This window comes from Macaca mulatta, chromosome 14 (genome assembly GCF_049350105.2).
Source record: "Macaca mulatta isolate MMU2019108-1 chromosome 14, T2T-MMU8v2.0, whole genome shotgun sequence".
NCBI classification, from domain to species: Eukaryota; Metazoa; Chordata; class Mammalia; order Primates; family Cercopithecidae; genus Macaca; species Macaca mulatta.
In genome coordinates this window covers 134,179,300-134,204,771 of record NC_133419.1, presented here as the reverse complement: position 1 = coordinate 134,204,771, position 25,472 = coordinate 134,179,300, and the positions used below count along the sequence as shown (strand labels likewise).

The window sequence follows — 25,472 nt, the reverse complement described above, 5'->3', positions numbered from 1 at the left end:
AGAGTCTGTGACAAACTGCCCATTAGATTCTTCAGATCCTTCTCCCCTGGGCCTTAGTTCCCACTACCTTCTATGGTCCCTTTTCCAGATGGAGGAAGTAGAACTCAGACAAAGAGAATGACCCACACCTTCGGGCTGCTGGGGCCAGAGCTGGATGGTGCAGTGGAGCCCTGATTCTAGTTATCTTCCAGACTTCTGGATGCCAAGAGTTTGAGTGAGGTTCGCTGCTGCCCGTCTGTCACTGTGCTTTGCAGCTGGGGCCTGTGGCCATGGACAGACAAGGGCATACTCAGGTGGGCCAGAGTAGCCCCAGGAGGCCTGAGAACAACATTTTTAATGATGCAGCCATTGGCAAGGTGAGGAATTGCAGAACAGTGAGGGTGACATGTTCCTGGGGGGCAGTTCACAAGCATGGCTATCTATATAGGGCTCCTGAGTTCTATGGGACAAATTTCATGCAGGTTGATGAACTTCCTTTCTGTAGTCCTACCTTAAGTCACACAACAATGAAATATGTCTTCTCTGAGATTGTTCAGAGCTGGCCTGGAACACTAAGAAGAAAGAGGAGAGGGATTAATAAGGCTGAGGGTGCTGTCCACCTAGCTTTCAAATAAACTTATCCTAAATTATAGGTCTACTTTCTACCTTGAGCAAGGACTCCTCCCTTCTCAGCTAGGCAAGAAATGAATACAGTTCAGCTAAAATTCTAGTTTCTTTATCATTAACTTCTACTACATTGCCACAAACAAATCTTTAAGAATTTGGACTTCGGGCTCAGCATGAGAGAATTCTGCTCTGTAGAGATGCATGTTTACACCTGTGCACACACAAACGACCAGGACAGGTTGTGAGAGAGTGTCATCTGCTGTCCACTTGCATATGTGGGCAGCAGTTGGCATACATGCTACCTCTGCCATATGTGTGGGATGGTGAGAGCACAGGGAAGCAACGTTAGGATGCATCCTTGCAATGCATGGGATTTGGGTTGACCCTCTTGCTGGGCTGTGGACTCATCTAGATGAAATACAAAATGATGCTATGGTGGTTGGAAAGGGTATCTTAAGCTAGGAAGGGCTAGATCACTCTCTGGGTCAGTTACCACCACCTAACCAAGCTGTGGCCTTCAGAGGAAATTGCACCTCAACAGAACTCTGGACATTGTAGCAATTTTTTAAAAAAATGCGATCTTATTCTATCGCCTGGCCTGGAGTAGAGCGGTGCAATCATAGCTCACTGCAGCCCAGAATTCCTGGGGTCAAACGATCCTCACACCTCAGCCTCCCAAGTAGCTGGGACGACAGGAGCGTGCCACCGTGCTGGCTAATTTTTTAACTTTTTTTGTAGAGATGAGATCTTGCTTTGTTACCCAGGCTGGTCTCGATTTCCTGACTTCAAGCAATCCTCTTGCCTCAGCCACCCGAAGGGCTGGGATTAGAGGGGTGAGTCACCGTGCCCAACCTGGTAAATTTGACTCATAATGAAGTTTGCGTTTGAATAAGACAAAGTCTTCAGGAATTTATGTTGGGAGAGGGCAAGATGGATGGTTGCAATATCTACTTGGGTCCAGAAAAACAACTTAAGACCAGAGGCCACCCACCCAAGAGACAAGCAGGGAGCCAGGAGAGACGAACGCCATGTGAGGTGCTTGCAATGTTCTGGGAGGATTTTGAGCCTAGATGAAAAATTCTTATGGTGAGAGGGCCTGAGACCCTTGCAAAGCTTTTGTCTACTTCCCCTGCATCAGATCTTAAGATTATATACTTATATTTTAGAAATGTAATTTTATTTATTTTATTCTCTCCTCCAAGTTCTTTTAAAATATGCTGACTGGTCTCTGGTATATTAAAAGAAAGCAAGGTGAAAGGATTTGCTTCACAAACAGGCTAGTCTTCTGCAAGGATCAAGGGCACATCTCTGACACCTGGGACTGGCAGCGGTAGCTTGAATCAAAGGGAGAAAACTCTGAGATCGGATACTATATGCCAAGCCCTTTTGTGTTGGTCAATTTTAGATGTTGACTAGGGTAAGGGCTGCCCAGATACCACATAAAACCTTTCTGGGTGTGTCTGTGAGGGTGCTTCTGGAAGAGGTTGGCAACGGAATTGGGAGGCTGAGTTAAGATGGTCTGTCCTCACTAGTGCAGGCAGCCATCATCCTACCCTCCGTCAAGGCCCCACATAGAGCACCGAAGGCTGAGGGTGGGCAAATTGCTCTCCTCTGGAGCTGGGGTAGCTTCTCCTGTCCCTTGGACATCAGAATAGGTTCTCAGGTCTTTGGACACAGACTGAATTACACCACCAGCTCCTCTGGTTCTCCAGCATTCAGATGGCATATCATTGGACTTCTCAGCCTCCATAATTGCATGTGCCAATTTCTATAATACATCCCATTATATCTCTATATGTATATTTGATATCAATATTGATGTCTATATCAACCCTATTAGTTATATTTTTTTCCGGAGAACTCTAATATATACCTTCCTTTCTAGTTATTTCTTCTAGCAGTCATTTTTTTTGCTTCAATTTTGAAGACTGTTTTCATTGCAAACTGTATCATCCAAAAACGGCTGCAACACTCTCTCCCATCCCATAAGTTCTTCTTAAAATGTGACGGGGGCCAGGTGCGGTGGCTCACGCCTGTAATCCTAGCACTTTGGGAGGCCGAGGTGGGTGGATCACGAGGTCAGGAGTTCGAGACCATCCTAGCCAATATGGTGAAACCCTGTCTCTACTAAAAATACAAAAATTAGCCGGGCGTGGTGGCGTGTGCCTGTAGTCCCAGCTACTCAGGAGGCTGAGGCAGAAGAATCGCTTGAACCTGGGAGGTGGAGGTTGCAGTGAGCCGAGATCACGCCACTGCACTCCAGCCTGGGTGACAGAGTGAGGTTCTGTCTCCAAAAAAAAAAAAAAAAAAAAAAAAGTGACAGGGACACTGTTCTATTGCGAGCTGGGGAACTGTGTCCTCTCCCTTTGAATTGGGGCAAGTTTTTGACCCTGATGGAAGTGACGCTATTTGTCTTCCAAGGCTAGGATATAAAGGGGAATATGCCTTTCACCTGGTTCTACTGGGACGCCAGCTTTTGGAACCTAGCCACCATGCCTTGAGGAAGCCCAGGCAGCCTGCAGAGAGGCCCACTTGAGGAAGAATCACAGCCCTTTGCTGGTAGCCCAGGCTAACAGCCAGCGTCAACCTATAGCCACGTGAGTGAGCCATCCTGGCCATCCTGAAAGAAGAAAGATCCACACCCCACTGGAGCTGATGCAACATGAAGTAGAGAAGAGCCGTCCTCACCTACCAGTGTCCAAATTGCAGATTCATGAGCAAATGAATGAGCCTTATTGCTTTAAGCCATGATATTTTGGGCTGGTTTTACATGGCGACAACTGATACAGTTCCGTATTTATGTAAACACTAAACATGCTCTTTGGTGTTTGTGTTGAGTAAATTGCTTTTATTTAGAGCTGGCTCTCCTTTTCACAAGCAGCTGTCCCAACAATTGTTCTACCCTGGATTCTGCAGTGAGGTCTGGAACCACTGAGGAAGGTGAGAAGTGACAGGCAAGTGAACTATTGTTTTTGAGTCCTCCTTGTTCAATGACTGTGAAGAGGGAATGAGGATAGTTTCCTCTTCTCCTACACTTGAAGCCTCTTTCAGCCCCTTTTCTCGTATGTCCTCCAAAGGCCTCTGGGGATGTGTAGGTAGGTGGCTGCATGTGGCTTTTTTTCATAGACACACTGATGGGATTATTGTTTTGTATTTCCAACAAGTCAATGCCTCTTAAAAGAAGACGACAGACACTCCCATATCTGATATACATAGCATCCCTGGATATATTACTGCATTTATTAGTGACATCGATGACATTCAGGTACACCTATGAACTGCTCAGGGAAGTGGCTCATGTTCCTCCCTCATGTCCCTCTTGGACATCTGGGGTCCATGCTCCCCTTGAACACTCAACTGGATGTGTCTACGCTAGGAAGGGGCAGCCATCCGTTCTGGGTCCAAAGCTCAGCCATATGCCAGGAGGAAAAGATTTGATCAGACTCACTCCCCACTGTAAGCTCATACAGTATATCTCTCTTTAGCTGATCTGAAACCCAGTTGAGATATGTCTAATGATGATGATGATGATGAACTTTTCCCTTTCTATCTTAATTTTCTTCCCCTTCCTCTCTGCCTTCATCCCTTGTTCCACCGTTGCCAGTAGAATTATCCAGAATAAATTTATTCTCCTCTTTAGATAGATCTTTTAAACCCCTTCCCAACCCAATTCATGTTCTAAAGCTTGTTATGTGTTTTTTCTTTCCAATTTGACGGACACTTTTGTTGTTGTTGTTGTCTGTTTTTTAACAGGATCTCATTCTGTCACCCAGGCTGGAGTGCAGTGGCATGATTACAGCAGCCTAGAACTCCTGGGCTCAAGCAACACTACTGCTTCAGCCTCCTGAGTAGCTGAGACTACTGGCATGAGCCTCCACGCCCGTCATCCATTCTGATAGACAACTCTACTTTTTTTAGCAGAAGCCACAACCCTGGGTAGGACAAATGGATGGCCAAAGAAAGCAGTCAAGATGGGTGGTGAGAGTGGCTCCATCTTCTTCCTTGCCCCACAAGCCCCTAGGAGAGGGTTTCTCTGAGACCTGTTGTTTCCCGCTCCATACCTAACAATGGTGAGGAATTGGGGCCAGCCTTTGCAGATCCAGCACTTTTCTCTAGGCCACAGTTAGCTGCTTAGAGGTTTTGGGAGGAGAAGGATCCAGTTATGACCAATTCTGCAAATGGATTCCAATATGTCTTTACAGTCCTGGGGCCCTGGGAAAGTGTTTAAGAGTGTGTGTGTGTGTGTGTGTGTGTGTGTGTGTGTGTGTGTGTGTTGGGGGTGGAGTTATTCCGGGTCATGCCACCTGGAAATCACTGCATCAATGAGACCTGGAGCAGCTCACTTAATTGTCCCCAGAAAGGCATCTTTGCCCAAGAAGATAACCAAAATCATGGCTCAGGGAGAGATGGCCCCAGGTTATGCATCTTGAGTGTGTTTGCACGGGTGGAGGGGTGGGTAGGTAGAAGGTTATTCAAGAGTCCTGGTTCTCCACATCTATCCAGGCCCTCAACCTTTATTAATGTGCTGACTGACTGCTCTGTTGGGGGCCTCTTTCCACCTCCGGGCTGGTGGTGAGCTAAGAGGCTTCCGGTGTCAGGGAAGGCTCCACCTTCGGTATTCAAGGCCACTTTCTGTGCATGTGTGTGCACCTGTGCGCACGCTTTCCCAGAAGCAAGTCTCTTTGCTGTTTTGGGAGCTTCATGTCCTGGAGCCAGGGCTTTGTGCTAATGAGTGCTTTGAGAGGATGAAATTCCTGAGCTCTGGCTCGCTGACCCTCTGCCTTCCTTCCTTGGCCAACAGCCCGTCCCAGGGAGCCGGTGTGATTCTTACCACTGCCTTCACTCCTTGAAAGAACAAACATCTTCACTGCAGCCTGTGAGCGCTGGTATGAGGTGATTGTTTATAGTAGATGTTTCCATGACACTCATTTATTTCTTCTGCAAATACAACTGTATTGGGGGAGGGGACAGAGACAGGATAGGGTAGGGAGACTGGAACATATGAAGACCTTCCAGTTTCCTATTTACATTCCTCTGTAGGACGAGAAGCCCCTTCCCTTTCCCTGGGTCTCCACCATCCCAGACTCCTAAAGCGTCCCCCAAACCCATCTTGGTTTCGTGCGGTAGAGACGGGGCTGGGCTCCGAGTAAGGTGGGGAGGGGAGGAACCATGTGCGTGAGGAAGCAGCTTTTATCAGGAGAAGTGGGAAAAAGCCCCAACTTTGACTGCTCGGAGTCGGGATTCAGTAATGACGAGCAGCAGTGACCAGCACCGGGGGTGGAGTGTGTGTGCACGAGTGTTCCTGAGGGGTCTGTGGCACTTCGCAGCTGAGCCAATGACTCACTCTAAATCTGAGCGACTTTGAGAGGTCATTTTAGTCATCCCCCGGTCTGCATCACGTTTGGAGGGGGTGGTGCGCTGCTCTGGGGACGTGTCTGGGTGCGGAGGGAGTGGGGGTGGGGAGGCGGCGCGTGACCTCTTTGAAAAGATCTCCGGCGAAGGACGTTCCCCAGCTCTCCCGGGCCGCCGGCTCCTGGGTTTCCCCATCATAGAATCAGCATGGTCCTCTCGGGAACTGCTGTTTGCAGGATGGAAACCGGATGTTGGCTTCCATGAGTGGGCGGGGGCTCCACTTCCCTCAGACCTGTCCGGGGTAATTGCGACCCGTCAGGGTCCCGTTAGAAGCTACCATTTCCTTCACTCACCAGAAACTTGCCACGCAGTGTGAGCCGAGAGAGAAGTGAGCAGAGACGCTACACCGCCTTCTCCCCGGCAATGCGCATGATTCTGCGGCTCTGTGCTCGCCACACTTCAACGCACCTTGAAATGGGCTCGCCTCCTTCGCTCCGCGACGGGCGGACGGCTGAGCCAATCGGACCCCGGGATTGAGGGAGGCGCCCAATAGGCGGGCGGCGGGGGCGGTTCCGGAGGCCCGGCCCGGCTAGGCTTCACCGTGGACCTGGCTGCGCTCCGCCCGGGCGAGTAGTGCAGGTGCCGCTGCGCCGGGGCCGGGGAGGCGCGAGCCGAGCCGAGCGGAGCCTAGGAGGGATGGAGAGCTGGCCGCCCGGGCTGCAGGAGCACCGGCGCGGGGCGTAGGCGGCGCGAGGCGGGCGCGAGGCGGGCGCTCGGGCGCGAGGCGCGTGCGGGCGCGGGAGCACTTTGCGATAGGATGAGGCTCCGGGCTGGCGCGGTAGTACTATGATTTGGTATGTGGCCACTTTCATAGCAAGTGTGATCGGCACCCGAGGGCTTGCGGCTCAAGGTGAGTTGAAGTGCGGCGTTTCTCCCCTGCCCCTCCCAGCGCCCTCGGCCCCTCGCGCTCGGCCCCCTCGGTTTCCCGGTTCCTCGGCCCCCCGGTTCCCCAGCTCCCCAGCGCGCCTTCCCGCGGGCGAGGCTCGGGCTCCGGCGCGGGCCAGGCGCGCCGGGGAGCATTGCCGGGGAGGGCCTGCGGGCCGTGGGCTGGAGGGGCGGGCGGGAAGGGGCCAGAGCCCACGGGCTGCCGGGCACTCGGGGAAAGGACGCAGTGGAACCCAGGTCGACTTCGCCCACCACGGGCCCCGCGGTGCACCCCGGCGCGCCGAGCCCGTCGCCTCCTACCCGGCGGCCGCCTCCCAGAGCTGCGGGAAACTCTAGCTGCGGGAGTTCGCGGTCTCCGGGCAGGCTGCAGCACGCTCGAGCCGCGCGCCGCGAGGAGCGCCTGCGGGGAGGCGCGACCCGGAGGATCCCTGGGACTCGCGGCACACGAGTCTAAGGCCCCGGGTTCGCGGCCCTGCGGGCGCCCACCGTTTCGCTCGCGCCCCTCCTGCCCACACATCTTGGCAGCTGGAGGTTGGAGCCCCCTAACAGGGGCGCCTGGTAAGAGGAGGACTGATGAGGCCGGCTTCGAGGTGTGTCCGCTTTTGGCCAGACCCGGCCGGCGCCCGCGCCTCTCAGCCGCACCTGGGCCCAGGCCAGGCAAAAGTTCCCCGGGAGCGCGCCGCAGCCGCGCGGGCCCCACGCCGCCCTCCCCGGCTGCGAGGCAGAGCTGGATGGGGGCTGGAGGGAGGCGCGGGGGAGAGGGGTCCCCACGCTGTGAATCCGAGCGGAGGGGGATTTTCTCTTTCCGCTTTCCTGGGTCTGAGCTGGGGGAGACGCGAGGGGGAGACCGCCGAGTTGGGTGATGCGTGCGTGAGCGCGCGGGCTTTTGCTTTGGCGATGGGCAGAGCGACCTACAAGCCTCTGGGTGGCACCCCCGGCTCTCGGCCCTTGTATGGAAGTGGGAGCGGAGCCTGGAGGGAGCCAGGACTGTGAGCTCAGGGCTGTCAGCGCGCAGACACGACCCAGCTGCGGGCAAGTTCACCAAGCCCGAGGAGATGGCGGCGGGAGAGAACCCGCTGTGGGGGGAGTCAGCAGGCAGGACTCGCCGACGGAGCACCCTCTCCCAGCGGCGTGGGGCATCGGGTGGGCTGGAGGCGCCTCTCGCGGGGTCCCTCGTCACCGGTCTGTGCAGGGGGGAGTGCTTCAAGAAACTTTCTGGAATGGAATGAATATGTCGCCTCTGCTTCTGGGGAGGGTGGTGGTGTCTGAAAACAGAATGAGCAGAGGGCGAAGGGAAGGGTGATTACAGTGTTAACTGACATGTTGGTCCGGGCGGTTTTAAAACTCTTCGTTTGTCAGGTGGGAACACTGAGGCAAGGGTGATGGCGGAAGCTTACGGAACGCGGGGTGGATGTGAGGTGGGTCGGGCTGCGCTTGACAGTCTGCCTGTAGCCTCATCCTCTCCCCCATTTCCTTGCCGTCTTCCAATGCCCGCATCCTCCTCCCCTCCCGTTTTTGGTATGTTCCTGCTATGGGACTGTCCCTGAAAGCACAAAAGGATGAGCTGGGATCTTTGAATAGAACAGAGACGCTGAAGGAAGGCTCTGAAATAGCCTACAAACCTAAGTCAGGGTGGGCAATGGACTTCTTTGCAAGTTTAAGCCCAGAATAAAGGAAAATGAGTTTATACTGCAACAACACACAGAATCGCAAGATAGAAGGAAAGGCTTCCCAAAATTGAAGGTTGCCCGGCATGAAGGTTATGCCCTCTTTCAGGGTGCAGAGGGGTCCTTCTGTCTGGAATGGCTGGACATGTACCCCTGTCTGGAAGCAGAGGGTGACCTTACTGGTCTTGGGGTCTTTTTTAGCCTCAAGTGCTCTGTGTGTGGTTAGTTAAGGACCTAGGTCTAGAGCCATATGACTGGGATTTGAATTCTGGCTCTGCCACCTGCTGACCCTGTGACCTTGGGCAAATTCTCAACCTCTCTAAATGTCACTTGCCTCAATAGAAAATGTGCTAACGGTATGCGCTTTTAGGGTTTTTAGGTGGACATGAGTGTTATAAGGAAACAAACAACTACCTGTTATATAGTATGTGCTCAGGAAATATTAACATCATTTTCTCAGTGTCCCTGGGATTCCAGGATCCTCCTCAATTTCTTTCCCTTGGGCCATTCAGGGCACTAGGAGCTGGGAATATGTTGCAGGGAAGTTCAGAAGGCTGCCCATGTCAGGAAGTAAGACCCCTTTCTGGGCTGACCTTGTCTGGGCAGAACCTCTTGTCCCTGGCATCCCAGGGACGTGCGCAGGGTGTGCAGGCCTCAGAGCTGCTCGGAAGTCCTTTGCAAGGTCTCCAAAGCTGGAATGTTGTCAGTGGCCAGAGGTTTATGGAAGGACACAGCCCGGGAGGTGAGAGCTTATAGCACACAGCCTCTGGAGGGAGCGGGTGGGTGCCCGCTCGTGTGAGCAGCACCAGCCAGTGTTCACATGCTAGTGAGGCTCCCTGCGAGAGCTCAGCTGTTCCCTGACTGGCAGAGGTGACTTCTGGGGAAGTCCCTCAGCAGGAGGGACTTTGAGATGCCACCCTTGGGAACTGGCCATAGCAGGGGCTGCTCCGGCAGAGGGGAAAAAGGGATGATGTTGTGTTGGGACCCAACTCCATCAGCCCTCGGGTGCGGCACAGAGGTTGGAATGGGCTCTTCCTTTTGACTTTGAGTGTGTGTGCCTGGGAGGTGATTAAGGTCAGTGGACAGGTTGGGGGAGTGTGGAGAAGAGAGGGGCTGAAGTGGTACACAGAACCTGGAAGACGGTGATTGGTGTAGACTCAGTATCTCAGACGGCTGCTGAGCCCGCCCAGGGGAGTTCCTACTCTGTGGGAGGACCCTGGGCCGTGCTTAGCTGACTGTGGACCTTGGATAGGGGAGGCAAGTCTGGGACTTTCCTCCCACGCCTGCCTTCTCTGTCTGCCACAGATTCTGTGGTTGCATTATCCCTGACTACAGTGTCCCCAAATACAATGAGGTTCTGACTCAGATCCTGCTACTAGTTGGACCATTGCCCTCTACTTTCTACCTGGCCTTGACCTACCCTTCTTCCTTTTGGTAATGAAGATGGGAGGGTGGAGGTTTGGACTCAGAGGTTGCTATCAAGACCCCGTGGTGAGCCTATCAGCTAAGAAGGACTTAACTCAGGAAGTGGTCAGTGTATGGATGGATGTGTGTGTGTGTCCTCAGCACACATACGCTGGGGACAGGAGTGTGTCTGGCAGCCTGTGCCCTGGGGGATGTGAAAAGGGCTTGGCTGAGGGTAGTGGGAAAATCAGCTTTCAGCTGTGGGCCTGTGGCCCTGCACGTGCTGGTCTTGGAGTTGCAGGGTTCCAGACCTGGAATGGTTTCGTGTTTATGGCTCTGAGACAGAAAGCTGGGATCTGGTTACAAAAGAGCAGAGGCTGCCTGGCTGGAAGATTCTGAGCCCCAGCATCACTCTGGCCCTCACTCCAACCTCCTGTGCCTTTGCCCTCTCCCCGGCCCGGGTGCTGGCTTGTGTCTTCTTCCTTGGCCCTCTCTTCCTTAGCCCTGCTGGCTGCTCCCTGCTGGGTGCTTCAAGATGTGGGGGTGGGAGATAAGCTCTAAAGAGGGCTGGGCCTGAGATTTGAGGTAGCCCTCTTCTCCACATCCTGTGGCCTTCTCAGGCTGGGGTGTAGGGTACTTAGGGAGCGGTCCCCTTCCACCTGCTTCCTAGAAGAGGTGAAGCAGCTTGTGTGAAGAGTGGATCTGAATGGTCAAAGAGCTGCAACTGTTGACAGCTTCCAGCTGTCCAGAAGTGTGTGTGTGTGCCCATGCATATGTGTGCACTTGTGTGTGTGCATACACACATGTTCCTATATGTGTGTACATATGTGTGCCCCTGCATGTGTGCATATATGTGCCCCTGTGTGTGTATGCATGCCAGCATGTATATGCATTGCATATGTGTGCACACCTGTATGTGTGTGCATGTGTGCCCATACGTGTGCATGCACATGCATGTATGCCTGTGTGCCCATACATGTGAAACCTGTATGTGTGCATGCTCACAAGTGCTTGAGTGCCTGTGTGTCTGTGTGCACGTGCGTGGAGTGGCAGGGTGGGGAATTTAGTGTGCAGACACGAGGTGGGGGCCACTCCTCTCCGTGCTGCAGCCCTGAGAGCAGAGAGACCCTCGGAGCCAACTTCTTCCTTCGTATCCCCTCCCACTATGCCGAGGTGCCCTTGGTGCTGGAGTCTAGGCAGCACGGAGGTTATCAGGAGCCCAGGGCCTGTCTGTCTCCCTGAGGGTGTGGCTGTGGTCTCAGTTGCTCACTCCAGAGGACTCTGGGGTTGGACAGGCAGCTTATGCCCATTCCCCACAAGACGCTGCCCATGGGTGTGAGCCCAGTCTGCTGGAGGCAGCTGACCTATTTTTCTTGGGAATCTTCCTGCTTTTCTGTTCTCTCTTGCGTGAATAAGCAGGAGATGGGGCCTCCAAGAGGGCTCTGGAGAAAGAGTCCATGTGCGCCAGGGCTGGGAGGAGTCTCAGCCGGCCTGACTGTCCTTTCTGAGAAGGCCCCGCTCAGCCTGGCTTTCGGTCCCCCGTGGCCCCTTGCCTCCCTCCCAGTCGTGTATGCCACCGAGATGGAGCGGGGGCCTGTGACTTGCACACAGGCACAGACTGTATGAGGTGAGTCACTGTCTTCATTTTCTGGCTTCGGAGTAGGAATGTTGATGTTGCCCAGGGAGTAAACATGGGACTTCGGCTTCCCACGGACTTACTGCCTCTATCTGGCACCTTACCACGGAGCCCAGCCTCCTGGGGGCTGAGCCCACGGTGCCCTCAGTTGGCCAGACTGCCTGCTGGCTGCAGGGGTGCGTGTACCTGGGCCCTGCGAGTGCCAGGCAGGCCTCTGCCCAGGTAGGGAGGGGGCAGTGGGGGTGTGGCTTTGCCTCTGCTGAGGAGCCATTAAAGGAGTGGAGCTGAGATTGAATTACTGACTTCCTTCCTGCCAGTGGCTCCTGGGGAAAGGACTCTTGGAAATACAATCTAGCTGAGAGCAAATTAAGGTTGCTAATAGCATCCCGGCCTCACAGCTGCTGGGGGAGCCCAACCGAGAAGGGTCAGGGCAGTGCGGCCCCTGCATAGGAAGGAGCCTGGCGACCTTGCACCTCCCCAGCGCCTCTCTCTCCTTAAGGAGCGGCTAGGGCTCCCTGACCCCTGGCTTCCGAACCGAGAGGTTTGGTGGCGAGTGGGGGCTGGGAGGGCTGTGAGGGCACTAAGGGGCGATCACTGAAGGGTGGAGACGCTCTGAGGTGCTGTCGGGTTTTGTGGGGGCTTTCCTGCAGGCAGAAGGGTGTCCAGAACAGCCTGTACCTGCCTGCCTTCCTGTAGCGAGAACAGGACGCCGTCGGCGTTTTGGGCCAGGTCTCTCCCCCGCCGCCTCGTCCTTTCTGGGTGTTCGCTGTGCTTTGGGTCCCGCCTTCCTCCTGCCTTCCTCTGGGCGTGTGCCTCCCACTTTGTGAGAGCCCCGGGTCTGCCGGCTTCCTGGAATTTCCTGGAGCCTCCTGGCTTGTCAGGGAGGAGGGGTTGGGGGACTATTGGGGGCTGTGCCTTTTTTGGACTCAGCAGGGATTATTTTTAGGCTGGCAGATGGAGGTGGCGGTGGCTGTCGCTGGTATTATTAGACAACAGGCCTGTGGTTTGGAAGTCTGGTGCCCAGAGGAGGAGGAGGAGGAGGAGGAGGAGGAGGAGGCTGCAATAAGGACTTGTACTAATGAGCAACGGAGGCTGGTGCTGGCTCCATTCCCCACTTCCCCAGCCACCAGCCAGACCTAGTGAGGGGTCTCAGAGTCTCAGGCAGAAGGCCGGGCTCCTCAGAGCGGGTCAGAGCCCACCCGGCTGCCTTCTGAGACAGGCCCACCCTATGGTCCTAGGCTTCAGGGTCTGGACTGGCAAAACCTGTCCTAAGTGTGGTATGGGAGTTGCCGACCTCTGGCTCAGGCCCTAAGAAAGGGAAAAGTGAGGGACTGGGTGAAAGGCCTTGGTCCCGGGGCCTGGGTCGGGCCAGGATGACCTTTGCGCCACCTGCTTTCTGAGAAGGACAGGGACCCCATCCGTGCATCAGGAACAGCTGGAACCGAGTAACTTTGGGTGAGCAGCGCAACTCCCTATTTGCTCATTTTTCAGTGGGAGACAGCGGTGCTTGTGTCAGGAGGCCATTGTGGGCAGGGATTGAGATTCCCTGCGTTCCCAGCACAGAGCCTACTGTGCAGCAGGCACTCACAGCATGAGAGGCTTGCATGCCAGCTGATGCTCGCCCGGCCCTGCTCCTCACACCTTGCCCTGCACTCCTTCCTCTGTGTTTAGAGCAGTCCTGCTCTCAGGTACCCTCCTCCCCCCAGCCCTCCCCCGGCGGAGCAGCTCCAGGTTGTGAGTGCTGGGCATGGGCTGTGCCAGGCCCTGGATGCCTCATGGTTCTGCACAGGGGGTCCAACGGCAGCCCTGGACTCAGCCAGCCACTGGGTACCACCTGGCCCAGAGAGCGGGAGATTTGTACCCTGTGGGCTTCAAAAAGGTCAGCCAGACCTCCAGGGGCTACCTCATCTTTCCTTGCCCTCCTACTTTCTCTTCCCCACCATAACTACTCCAAAGGGAGCTGGGCACACCCCCAAGATACAGATTTACTAGGTTCTGGGCACTGCTATTTCTGGCCTTCTCTAAAAAGAGTGAGACCTATGGCACCACATGGGTGCCTTTCACTATACCCACCCCTGACAATGCCAGTTTTCCCCCTTTGAGGGAGGAGCCTGGTCCCTCTGGGCTGCTGTGATGGGAGAGGGGCTCAGCACGCTCCACTCTCCCCTTCCTCTCTTCCTCCTGTTCCTCCCCTTTCTCCCCTCTCTCTTCAGGAGCCAGCCCCTCCCCCTTCCACTCTCCGATCTGCCCCCACCCAGGCTCTGGGGTATTCTGACAGTCTGTGTCTGTATCCAGCTGGCCTGAACTCACCCTCCCAGGGATGGGCTCTGCACCTGGCCCTTCCTCCCCTCTCCTCTTTGCTCTCTTCTTTGCACCTCTTTCGCTCCTGGATGTGGGTTTGGTTTCCTCCTATATTTGGGTTTCTCTATCTCTCCTCCATCTTCCCTCTTTACTGCCAGCCTGATTACTTTTTTTCACATTGAGCTTTTCTGGAGAGAGTGTGTTATTAGACATACTTTGGCTCAGAAACGATCAGGCTTAGGGAGAAGTGCTTGTGGGTGATGGAGTGAGAGAACATGCCGTGCGTGTGTGTGTGCGTGCGCATGTGTGTGTGAAGGAGATGACAGAAAACCGATAAATATTTTAGGATCCAGAAAAGCAAGAGGGCTTGGACCGAGGGTGGAGGCCAGGACATGGGCGCCCACACCACTGCTTTATTCTGGGGAAGCTCCCTCTCATTTTGTCTTGCTTCTCCTCTTTGGGATGTGTCCTCTCTGCTGCCTCTGCCTGGTTGAAAGGGTCTTTGGGAAGAGATGCTGGGAGGGGACTGCCTGCCTGCCTTGGGGGTAGGCCTTGGGTTGGGTGCTCAGCGCTTCGCCCAGGGGCTGGCTGGGGCTGGGGTGGGAGCCCAGCGCTGGGGAAGGTTTGAAGAGCCTGCCTCATTGCTATGCAGTGAGAATGAGGCAGGCTAGGCGCAAATGAGCAGCCTCACAGCGGGAACCCATGTCAAAGCCAACCCACCTCCTGGCGTTGTCCCCTAGAGCCCTTCACCTGGAAGCCAGCTCACCAGAGCAAAACTTCACTGTTGGAGGTGCCCGCTGTCCCCCTAGGCCTCTGTTCCTCCTGCCTGGGCCCTAGGGCCAAAGCTCTGGGGAGGAACCACCTTCTATTGCCCACTCTGCCCTCCTCTAGGTAACATGGCACCTGGGAATAACTCCCTCCTCTTCCCCTAGGCTCCTGTAGTTTCTTATCTCCTCACAGGTCTGTGCTGTAGACACACATACACACATACACACACACACACACACACTGCTTCTCTGCAAGCTCACGGCGCTCATTATTCACCCATTCCTCTTGGTCCAGCATCTGCCTTTGTGGTCCTGGCTGCTGGGAGGCAGGCTCTCCTGCTGAGGGCCCCTGGGGCTGTGGGGGAGGCGAGGCTGCAGCTGGGCACTCTCCCTGCTTTCCCTGAGGGGCTGGGATGCAAACTTAGCCTGAAGCAAGGTTGGGGGTGGGGAACTGGGAAACCTGCTGGGGCCTCAGGCAGGTGAGTGCAGTGCTCTGCTCTGCTCCAAAAATACTCTGTGATCTTAGCTCTTTCTCTAGAAAACAGTGATGTCACCAGGAGCCAATCAGCTTCTGGAAGGGCTTGCCTCCTCCCTCTTCCGCAACTTGCAGGGGAGGGGGAGGGGGAGAACAAGACACACGGAGATGACATACAGACAGACACGGAGAGCCACAGACAGGGAAGTACACACATGCAGAGACAGAGCCCTTGCATACAGAGAAGCAGGCAGAACCCCTCCCCTTGCATGAGCCAACCAGAACACACACACACACACACACACACACACACACACACACACACAGGCTGGTAGACAGAAACAAGGAGAGAGATAGGCAGGTAGACACAGTCACCCACATAGAGCAAGAGCTAGAGAGAGACAGACAGAGACACAGAAAGACATGGAGAAGGAGCAGGAGCCAGAGAGAGGTGGACAGATAGACACACACGCAGAGATGGAGCCAGCAAGACAAATAGGCAGCAGACAGACAGAAGGAGCCAGAGAGAGACAGACACACAGAGGAGCCAGCAAGGCAGACAGAGATCCAGAGAAGGAGCCAGAGAGAGACAGAGGAGCCAGTAAGACAGACAGAGATCCAGAGATGCGAGAGAGAGAGAGAGAGAGAGAGAGAGAGAACAAACACACACAGAGGAACCCGGCATGTGTGTGCGTGTGCACAGACACACAGAGGTGGCCAGACACAGACATGAAGGGATAAGAGACAGCAAGGTGCACACAGGGGTCTGAGATGCAGAGAGAGTCAGACCCAGGCACCAGAATGGGGAATGGCAGGGACTGGTGCTGCCCTCCTCTGGGCATCCTCCCCTGCAGGAGTCCCAGCTGGCTCTCTGTCTGTAAGCTGCCGCTTCAGTACTGCAGCTGCTGTCCTAGGTGCTGCCCTGGAGAGTCGGGTGCCCGGCCTGGGACCAGAAGGGTCTGGGGCTGGGGAAAGCTGTGGTCAGTTGGGAGTAGGGGGTAGTACCAGGGAATGAAGGGGGTGAGGCTTCCCCTCAGGCATCCTTTTCCCTGGGACGTTGCTGGACAAGGTGACTTTGTGGCCTCCCTGGCCCTGCCTGGCAGTGGAGCCTGGCGTGGGAGGAGGGCTGCACGCCTTGTTTGGGCCCGGGAATGGTGCTGCGGCGCTTGGGGTGCGTGGCTCTTCCTCTCTGCAGCGTCCTCTGGCTTGCGGTGGGGTGGAGGCCGGGGTGGTCCTCCCTCCTGCCGCCTTGCTCGCCCCCTCTGCTGCCAGCCAGGGTGGGTGTGCCCTATCCCACCGTCTGATTTCGTTTTCCTCTGCCCAAGATGAGGATGGCCCTGGGATCTCCCTCCTCCATCCCCAGCATGCTGCTCTCCTAACGGTGATGTCTGGGGCTTGGGCCCCTCCCACTCCCCCTCTGCAGCAGGGCTGGCACACGCTGCTGGGCAGGGCTGGCACACGCTGCTGGGAGGAGGGGCCGGAGAGGCCGGCTCAGCCTGCGGGGCTTTCCTTCTGGTGTTGCCACGAGCAGCCTCGGCTGAGCGTGTTCGGGATTTCCCTGCTCCTGCATGGAGTACCCTTGTGTTGTGCCGTGCACATCAGGCTGAGCTGGGGGTGGGGTGGAGGAGGAAGGCTGGCTCTGTCGTTTCCCACCAGGCTGTAGTGGCAGGCGTCCTGGTGCAGAAAGAATGTTTCATGTGCACAGGCAGCCACAACTGGGCAGCGCTGTGGGCCTCCAGAGGGGGCCAGGCCCCTCACCTCCATGTCCTGGACTCCTTGTAATTCGTGCGGCGGGATGACGCCTACGGCTCTTTGAGACTGGGGAGGGAAGAGCTGGCATGTAGGACTGAAGAGAATGGCTTCCCTCTCCTTTCCTCTCCCTTCCTTTCCCCCAAGTTGTGGATGTTTGGGGGCCCCAGGACAGAGGGAGGTATGAGCAGCGAGGGGGAGAGAGATGGAAGGTGCACGTGAGACCCTCCTGGAGGGCACGTTAGCCCATGGAGGGCAGCTGGTGGGAGGCGGGGCCACCCTGTGACACGGGCATGGGGCTGCTGGGGCAGGATCTCTTTGTCACCTGCTTTCTGTGTCCAACCTGGCTGTCCCCATCAGGCGCCCACGGCCTGCGAGAGGAGCCCGAGTTTGTGACGGCAAGAGCTGGGGAGAGCGTGGTCCTACGATGCGACGTGATCCACCCAGTGACGGGACAGCCCCCACCCTATGTCGTAGAGTGGTTCAAGTTCGGGGTCCCCATCCCTATCTTCATCAAGTTTGGCTACTACCCCCCGCACGTGGACCCTGAGTATGCAGGTAAGGTCTGGGCACCCTGTTTCCCGCACCTTCTCCATCTGGAGTCAGCTCCTCCATGGTTCCCCTCTGGCCCCTGCCTTTTCCTGACCACTCTTTATCTCAGTTTCCCCGTCTCTGCCTGGTTCCTCCCATCCTTTGTCCTCTGGTAGGTTCTAATTAAGCGGTGGGAGGAGAGGGAAGTGGAGGTGATGCAGGGTAAAGCCCTTCTAAACAGCCTAAAAACCCGCCTAGGGTGTGGAGAGGGCTGGGAGCCATAGGGGAAGCTGGAGAGGCCTGGGTGGGAGAGGGGATGGAGTGGACAGGAAGCTGAGTCAGGCAGCCCTGGGCCAGCGTGGCTTCCCTGCTTGGCTGCACCCACCCCTGCCCTCTTGGCTCTGAAGTCGGGGCTCCTTCCCATCCTGAATGTATGGATGAATCTTCGGCCCCCCACCATTTGCGGGTGCCTGGTCTCTGCTTCCTCTGTCATGCTGTCCTCTCCTCCTCCTGTGTCCTGCTTGGCAGTTACTCCTGCCACCAAAGGCCTCATGACTCACTGCCACTGCCTGCCCCCCAGCCTGCGGGAGAGGAGGGCGTGGGTGTGTGTGTGCGTGCGTGTGCGTGTCATTGAGCGAGCGTGTGTTGGGGTTGAAAGGAAGGGAGGAAGCAGGCACGGCACTGCCTTCACTTTCATCTTTGCTGGTGGCTTCTGAGGTCTGCCCTGCCTTTCTCAGAATGCTTCCGTCCCTGTCTCTTTCGCTCCTGTGCCTATGTCTCATGCTCTCTTTTTGGCCAGGGATGGCTTTGAGAGTCTAGTTTTTAGGCAGATTGCCAGCGTCAGGACAAGGAGGAGAGCAGAGGTGCTGTGATATTGGCTGGGGTGAGGGGTGAGCTAAGAGTGGGGGAGGTGGGGGGCTGACCTTGAGGGCTGCTTCCCCCTGCCGGCGTCATGGAAGGGGCCTCTGCACCTCTGGCCTCCTCATTGCCGCATGTGAGACACAGATGGCTTCCTACTGGGCTGGGGGATTGGAGCTGAGGAAGGGTGCCTCCAGGATGTTTGCTCTGAGGGTCAACCCATTCCTTGTTCTCAGGCTTCTGGGCCCTGCCGCCCTCATCTCCTGGGGTCACTGGGCTTTGGTAGGATACGTAGTCTCTCTGGCACTGACAGCAGGACCGGGAGGGGACCCTAGCATCCTGGTCCCCAGCCTGCCTTCCTTCTGCTCTAGAGAGGGAAGCTGGGTGAGCCAGTCCTGGGAACCCTACTGGGATAGGCATACTGCTCAACTGAATGGAGGTGCTCCCGGGTGCGCTGGAGACCCCCCACCCATCCTCTTCTGTTGGCACTTTTTCATTCTCTCTTTCTGTCTCTTTCATCTCTTCTCATCTCTGTATCCAGCATGACTTACTTTTGTCCCAGGAGACCTCCAAAAGAATGAGAGTATTCTAAGGAACTGAGGCTGCTCTCAGTGCCAAGTGCATTGAGTTGCCTTACAGGCTGGGGCAGGGCCAGCTGGGGCGGGAGAGTGGCTCTGTGGCCAAGGTGCTAGGCCCTTTCCTTTGCCACCTGCTGCTGGAGGTGGGTCCAGCTGTTGTTCTGGGGCCCTGCCATAGGGAATGCTATGAAGATTGTGAGGGGTCCCCTGTCTTTAGCTGGGGCAGAGGGTGGGGAGCTGCTGGCCTTCCCTGATGGCCTGTGGGGCTTTTTGTCTGCTCTATTCCCCCAGGCCGGGCCAGTCTTCATGATAAGGCATCTCTGCGGCTGGAACAAGTTCGCTCTGAGGACCAGGGCTGGTACGAGTGCAAAGTGCTCATGCTGGACCAGCAGTATGACACCTTCCACAACGGCAGCTGGGTCCACCTCACCATCAACGGTGAGTGAGGGCTCCTTCCGGGGTGGGTCCACCTCACCATCAGTGGTGCCTGAGGCTTGTTTCTGGGGTGGGCCTGGAGGACTGCCCCGAGGGCCTGCCCCAGGGGAAGCCCTTCTCCCAACCGCACCCCACCCCATGGCCCTCTCCTTGTTGCTGTGGTTCCATGAGACATCAGCTTGCTCCTGCAGTGTCCCTCTGCTATCTTCCCGAAGCCTCTGCAGGCAGTGCAGGTGCCCTGGAGCAGCAGCTCCCTGCACATGTGGTGCTGTCAGAGTCCTTAGAGGGACGTGGGAAGCTGCTGCTTCAAATCAGAGGGCTGAAGCTTTAAGGTGGCAAAATTGGTCACTGCTGGGATTATTTCTCAGCCTTGGGAAGACCCTGCTACTCCAATTCTGGTGGAATTCCTGGGGTCTCAGAGTTAGTCTTTCTTTTTAGATTGATATTTTGGTTCTCTTTAACCACATTTGATTAGTATGTACCAAGGGTATAGTGTGTGTCCAGCTCTGCAGCTGACGATAGAGAAACACTGACAAACAGTCCCTGCTTGTGTGGGGTTTACCAGGTAGTAAAATGCAAGCATCCTGGGAAGAGTCACAGTTTTAATGGGCATCAGTTACTTACAACTCAGGTTAAATGACTTGTGCTGGAGAAGATGCTTTTCAAGGGTCTGGGTAAGGGCAAGGAAGCCCCAAGAGCTTGCTGAGCTCCGGGAGTTGGGCTAGACGGGGGCCTGAGTCCCCGGCAGTGACAGCACTAGGGGCTGGGTCCTCGGGGTCTCCCTGGAGGGAGAGTCTCCTGTTTGTGTCCCTGGAAGGAGGTCCTCTGGAGGAGCTAGAAGACTGGAACCACGGAGAAAAGATGAAGAAGCGGTCCCCGTGGTGGGAGGGGAGCGGGTTTTAAAAAACGTTTCCTTTCGTTTTTTGGCCAAAAAATTAGTAATATATCCTTCATTATTCCATTGATGACAAAATTTGTATCTAGCCATCGTTGTGTTGCAGATACTGTACTAGTTATTGAGGCTTCAACAGCGTGGGTGCTTGGGTGTGCCACATACAGCTTACGGTCATTGAGACCGTAGATGCTGTGGTTAGAATAGAGAAATTGATGTTCCTGGCTAGGAAGCTTCTCTCAGTATTGATCTGCCCTGAAGGATGGCTCTGTCTGCCCTGCCTAGGGGGGCTGGGGCAGACCTGTATTCCTTTTGGGCCTGAGAACTTGTCTGGGGTCCTGGAAGAACAGAGTATGTTATGTTTTAGCAAGATCACTGGCTTTGGGGAAAGAAACCTTAAAGCTTGTGGCCCTAGGCTGGTGTGCGTCCAGCCTGCCTAGCCCAGCCCTCCTTGTGGGAGGTGGCTGGCTCCTGTCAATCAGTCCCAAGAGACTGATTGAAGCATATTTGAAATCTTTGGGGGGATTGTTCCGACCACCTGCCAAACTTTTGAGTCACCCCCTTTTGGTGCCAGCTGTTGCGTGAGCAAAGAATAGGAACCCAAGCAAAGTGTAATTAGAAAGGCAAATCTGCTGCTAAAATCTTGCCTCGATGAACACCAGGCTGAGGGTCCCCACATTGCTTCCCTTCTCTCCTGTGCTCTGTTCTGAATGGTGGGGTGAAACCATCTTGGGGCATTGCCTCCGTTCTTTTGCATATCCTGGTTGGCAGTGTTCATTTCAGGAATCTGAGACACCAGGCATTCAGTGGACGTGCGTATGACTGGAAAGTAGAATCTCACTTCAATTTTATGTTCTAGAGCGTATCTGTGTTAGTTTGCATGAGTGGGAGTGGGTTCTTTGGGAATTCATAATTGCTTTGAGTGGAATAAGCATGGAGCAAGACCTTTAAAAGATGAGGTTCATTTCATAGACCCACTGTGTGCTAGCTGTGTGCTCTGGGCAAGTTTACTTAACCTGTCGGACTTCCGGCTCCTCAGTGACAAAAGCAGCGACTACGATTTGCAGGGTTGTTGTGAGGACTAAGTGAAATGCTGGATCTTGCACAGTGTCTGGAGTGTTAATTACATGTGGGTAATTATGTGTGAGATGCTGGCCATCCTCCTTCTCAAGAGGAAACAAACAAAGTCAGATGAAAATCTAGTAGCAGGGATATCAGGCCGGAAGGTGTAGAGGACTTTGGTAGTTCTGCGAATCTACCAACAATTATCTATTCGAAACATAGTTTTGGACGTGCACTCTGTGGCAGGCTCTGGGAATACAGCAGGAGGCATGACCCTGTCCTGGGTCTTGAGGAGACTTCAAGAGACTGTCACATCCAGAGATTACTGCAATATGGCTTTGGGAGCAAAAGGAGGGAGAGCTTCTCTGAAGAAATGGCCTGTCTTCAGAGACCTGGCTAGGGAGGGAAGGTCGTCATGTGCAGGTGGAAAGTGGGGTAGGGTCCTCCAGGCAGAGGAGACAAGCGTGCTCGGAAGCCCAGAGCAGGAAGAGCGGCTCATTCAGGGAACGTGGGTAGGCTGCTCATAGGGAAGTGCTGGGCGGGAAACCTGGGGATGGTGCACCATCTGCTCCAGGCTTGAGAACCAGGGCTGGCGATAAACGATGCTTTTCCATAATCAAGGCACCTACCTGCACACGGGCAGAACAGAACCAACCCTTCCGAGGTGAGAGATCTCCTTTCTCCTCTTCTGCCTTTCTCTTCTTCCCAAGTTCGAGGCTCCTTCCAGCATAAATAGTTCCGTTATTGAAGGAAGGAATCCAAGCACCAGCATTCCGTTGCTTTCAAACTAGAATGTTTAATGTCAGGCGTTTTCTGACAGGGATCACCTTTGGAAAATGAAAGGCCAGTGAACAATTAGAATTACAAATTGTCTCATTTTCCTTCTGTGTTTTCTTTGAAGACCAGTTGGGTGGAAACAGACCCAATTATTTCTTTATCACATATAAAATACCCCAAAAGCCTGAGCCAAGCCTTCCTTTAGGTTGGTGAATTACGTGGAGGAGAGGGCAGCCTATTACTAACCTGCACTATTAATTACAGGGCACTTGTAAAAAAGAATTAAGCCTGGAAATGCAGCTGGCAAGCTAACATCTAATTCAGTAAATAATTGAGAGTCAAACCATTATTTTCCTGAAAACTAGAAATTGTTCAACGTACTTTCCTGATTAGCACCTAAATAATAAAGTAATTATGTAGTTAGTAAGTAATTTGTCACTTCAGGATGTAAATTTAATTTATTATCTTTTCTTTTAAGCTTGGCACCAGGCGTAATAGAGGCAGTGTCTGTGTTAACTGTATTTCAAGGGGCAGGCTGGGCAGGGAGAGGCTGTGTCGGAGATGGACACACACTCTCAGTGGGAAGAGGCCTGCAAGTGAGGATCCCAGGACCCCTTTACAAGGACTTTGACTTTTTGCCATTATTTTTAGTATATTCTTAGGCACTGGATAAGAATTGATTTTTTTGAGGACGTGCGAGGCGTAAAATATTGCATGTGGTGACGTGTGTGAGGACGTGCGAGGCGTATGTTTTTGCATGTGATGACGTGCGAGGACGTGCGAGGCGTATGTTTTTGCATGTGATGACATGCGAGGACGTGCGAGGCGTATGTTTTTGCATGTGGTGACGTGTGTGAGGACGTGCGAGGCACATGTTTTTGCATGTGATGACGTGTGCGAGGACGTGCGAGGCGTATGTTTTTGCTTGTGATGACGTGTGCGAGGACGTGCGAGGCGTATGTTTTTGCATGTGGTGACGTGTGTGAGGACGTGCGAGGCGTATGTTTTTGCATGTGGTGACGTGTGCGAGGACGTGTGAGGCGTATATTTTTGCATGTGGTGACGTGTGCGAGGACGTGCGAGGCGCATGTTTTTGCATGTGACGTGCGAGGACGTGCGAGGCGTATGTTTTTGCTTGTGATGACATGTGCGAGGACGTGCGAGGCGTATGTTTTTGCATGTGGTGACGTGTGCGAGGACGTGCGAGGCGAATGTTATTGCATGTGGTGACGTGTGCGAGGACGTGCGAGGCGTATGTTTTTGCATGTGGTGACGTGTGCGAGGACGTGCGAGGCGTATGTTTTTGCATGTGATGACGTGTGCAAGGACGTGCGAGGCGAATGTTTTTGCATGTGGTGACATGTGCGAGGACGTGCGAGGCGCATGTTTTTGCTTGTGATAACGCGTGCTCCTGCATTCATTCAGTGGCCACCCCCTGTGTGCCCCTGATGTGCTTGCACTGAGCTGCAGGCTTCGGAGATGGGAGATGAAAGTGGTGTAACTATGGTCTTGCTCTTAAGAAGTGTTTTGTGTTTGCACTGGTGCTGGCCTGTAGGTCTGTGCATGTGTGAACACCACTCATTTGTTTGTTTCATTCTTTCATTCATTCGACAAATGTTTGCTGAGCCCTTGGCTACTACATCCAGGAACTATGCTAAAAGATGGGCATGTGGTGACCTATATGCAAAACGGGGCTGCCCTTAAGGAGCCACCATCCTAATAAAGGGGACAGGTAAGAAACAGGTAAACACACAGAGAGAGAGACAGAGACTTGTAAATGACATGTGCTTTGAAGGAAATGAAACAGCACCAAGGAGCAGAGAATGCTGGAAGTGCCATCTGAGATGGGATGGGCTGCCCAGGTCAGGCAGCATTTTAGCAAAGACTTGCATGAACCAAAGGAGGGAGATCCAGGTACGTAGTTCTGGGCAGGTAGAGCCGCACGTGCAAAGGGCCTGAGGTCAGAAGTTCTTGGCGCATTTGAGGAAGACAAAGACAGCCAGTGTGGTTAGAGTGCGCTGGGAGGGAGAGGAGGCTGGTGCTACAGGCAGGACCAGATCCTATAGCACCGTGACTAGTTCTCGGGGCAGGGCTGTGTGGGGAGGAGCGACTCCTCCCAAAGCTTCCCGTGAGTGTCTCAGCGGCTCCGGAAGAGATGATAGTGATGGCGGTGTTACTGGCAATTTGTACATTTTACAAGCTCCTTTTTACATGTTTATTCCTCACATCATTTCTGGAGGGTGGGGGATTTAGGTATTTAGGTAAGACCCAGAGAGGCCAAGTAACTTGTCAAGGCTACCAGAAGTGGCAGGCTAGTGCTTGAACTTGGGTTCTGAGCTTCACGTACCTTGAGATGAGCTCAGCTTGACCTGCGCCAGCCTAGTGCTGTGGGCCTCAGGGCCGGAGTTCAGAACTGGGGGCCTCCTTGCCATCTCAGAAGACTGTGGAACTGATAGTCCAAGGGGTTAAGATTGACCGGATTGCTTCTACAAGCAGCTCAGGCAAATGGGACTGAGTCTGTTAAAAGCCGATTATCCAAACAGGATGGAGTTTTAATCAAATCTCCAACGCAGGGGGGAAGATGACCTGGCATAATCAGAGGAAAATGAAGAAGGGAGTGGCCTTTGGGTGGGCTGTCCACCTTCACCCGTGGAAGCCAGAGAGGGAGGAAGCAGAATGATTTTCTCAGCAGAATCTGGGAAAATGTGGCTCCGCATAGCCTTGGCCTGCATCTGTGTTAGGCCTTGGTGGGGCTCAGACGGCAAGTGTCCTGGAAATGGGGGGCCTGGCTGAGCTGGGATTCAAGAAGTAGAAGCTCCTGAGTGTCATGGATCATCATAAAGGGAAAGACTGAAGGATGGTAGGAAAGCCTGAGGAGCTGGGAGCAGACAGTGTTTGAAGGGCCACCCTGGAGTAGATGCTCAGTAAACAGCAGTGAACTGGGAATAAGCTACAGTGCAGAATTTGGACCCCACCAGACTGAGTTTGGATGCACGTCTCCCTGCCAGTAATGGTGGTTCGCAGAACGTTTTGCCCATCCCCACCTTCCTTCCTTTGTCCTTGTGTTCCGCAGAGCTGCAGTGAGGGTGATGTGTGGGGCAGGCACTGTTGTTGCAGGGCAGTGACTTGGCTGATGGCGTGTCCTTCACCTTTGTGGTCTCCTTTGCAGCCCCTCCCACCTTTACAGAAACACCCCCCCAGTACATCGAGGCCAAGGAGGGTGGTAGTATCACCATGACCTGCACAGCTTTTGGGAACCCCAAGCCCATTGTCACCTGGCTCAAGGAGGGGACACTCCTCGGTGCTAGTGGGAAATACCAGGTGAGTGTGGTTCTAGGTTGGGGCCGCTGAAGTCTGTTTTCCAGGGCAGCCTCCCACTGCAGCTGACCCCTGATGCTACGTGCACAAGCACAGAGGAGGCTGGAAAGCCATGGCCT

At 54.5% G+C, this 25,472-nt stretch overlaps 1 protein-coding gene and 1 long non-coding RNA gene across 16 annotated transcripts in view; one reads left to right on the top strand and one right to left on the bottom strand.

The window, feature by feature from the left end:
* Positions 1–3,433: 3,433 nt before the first annotated feature.
* Positions 3,434–6,469, bottom strand: LOC114672446 (uncharacterized). The gene is made up of 2 exons (XR_003722860.2): positions 6,312–6,469; positions 3,434–6,184 (listed from the first exon to the last, which is right to left on the bottom strand). It is a non-coding gene; the product is annotated as an uncharacterized LOC114672446 (long non-coding RNA).
* A 121-nt stretch (positions 6,470–6,590) lies between these two features.
* Positions 6,591–25,472, top strand: part of IGSF9B (immunoglobulin superfamily member 9B) — a 59,628-nt gene continuing 40,746 nt past the window's right edge. For 14 of the 15 annotated variants that reach the window (XR_013404447.1, XR_003722859.2, XR_001439805.3 and 11 more), the window contains exons 1-4: positions 6,591–6,868; positions 17,263–17,460; positions 19,161–19,307; positions 25,205–25,356. Coding sequence is in view for 8 of the 15 variants with exons in the window: in XM_015116171.3 (XP_014971657.2) it covers positions 6,805–6,868; positions 17,263–17,460; positions 19,161–19,307; positions 25,205–25,356 (561 nt within the window). In the remaining 7 variants the exon portion in view is untranslated. The other variant, XM_015116173.3, reaches the window with a different exon arrangement.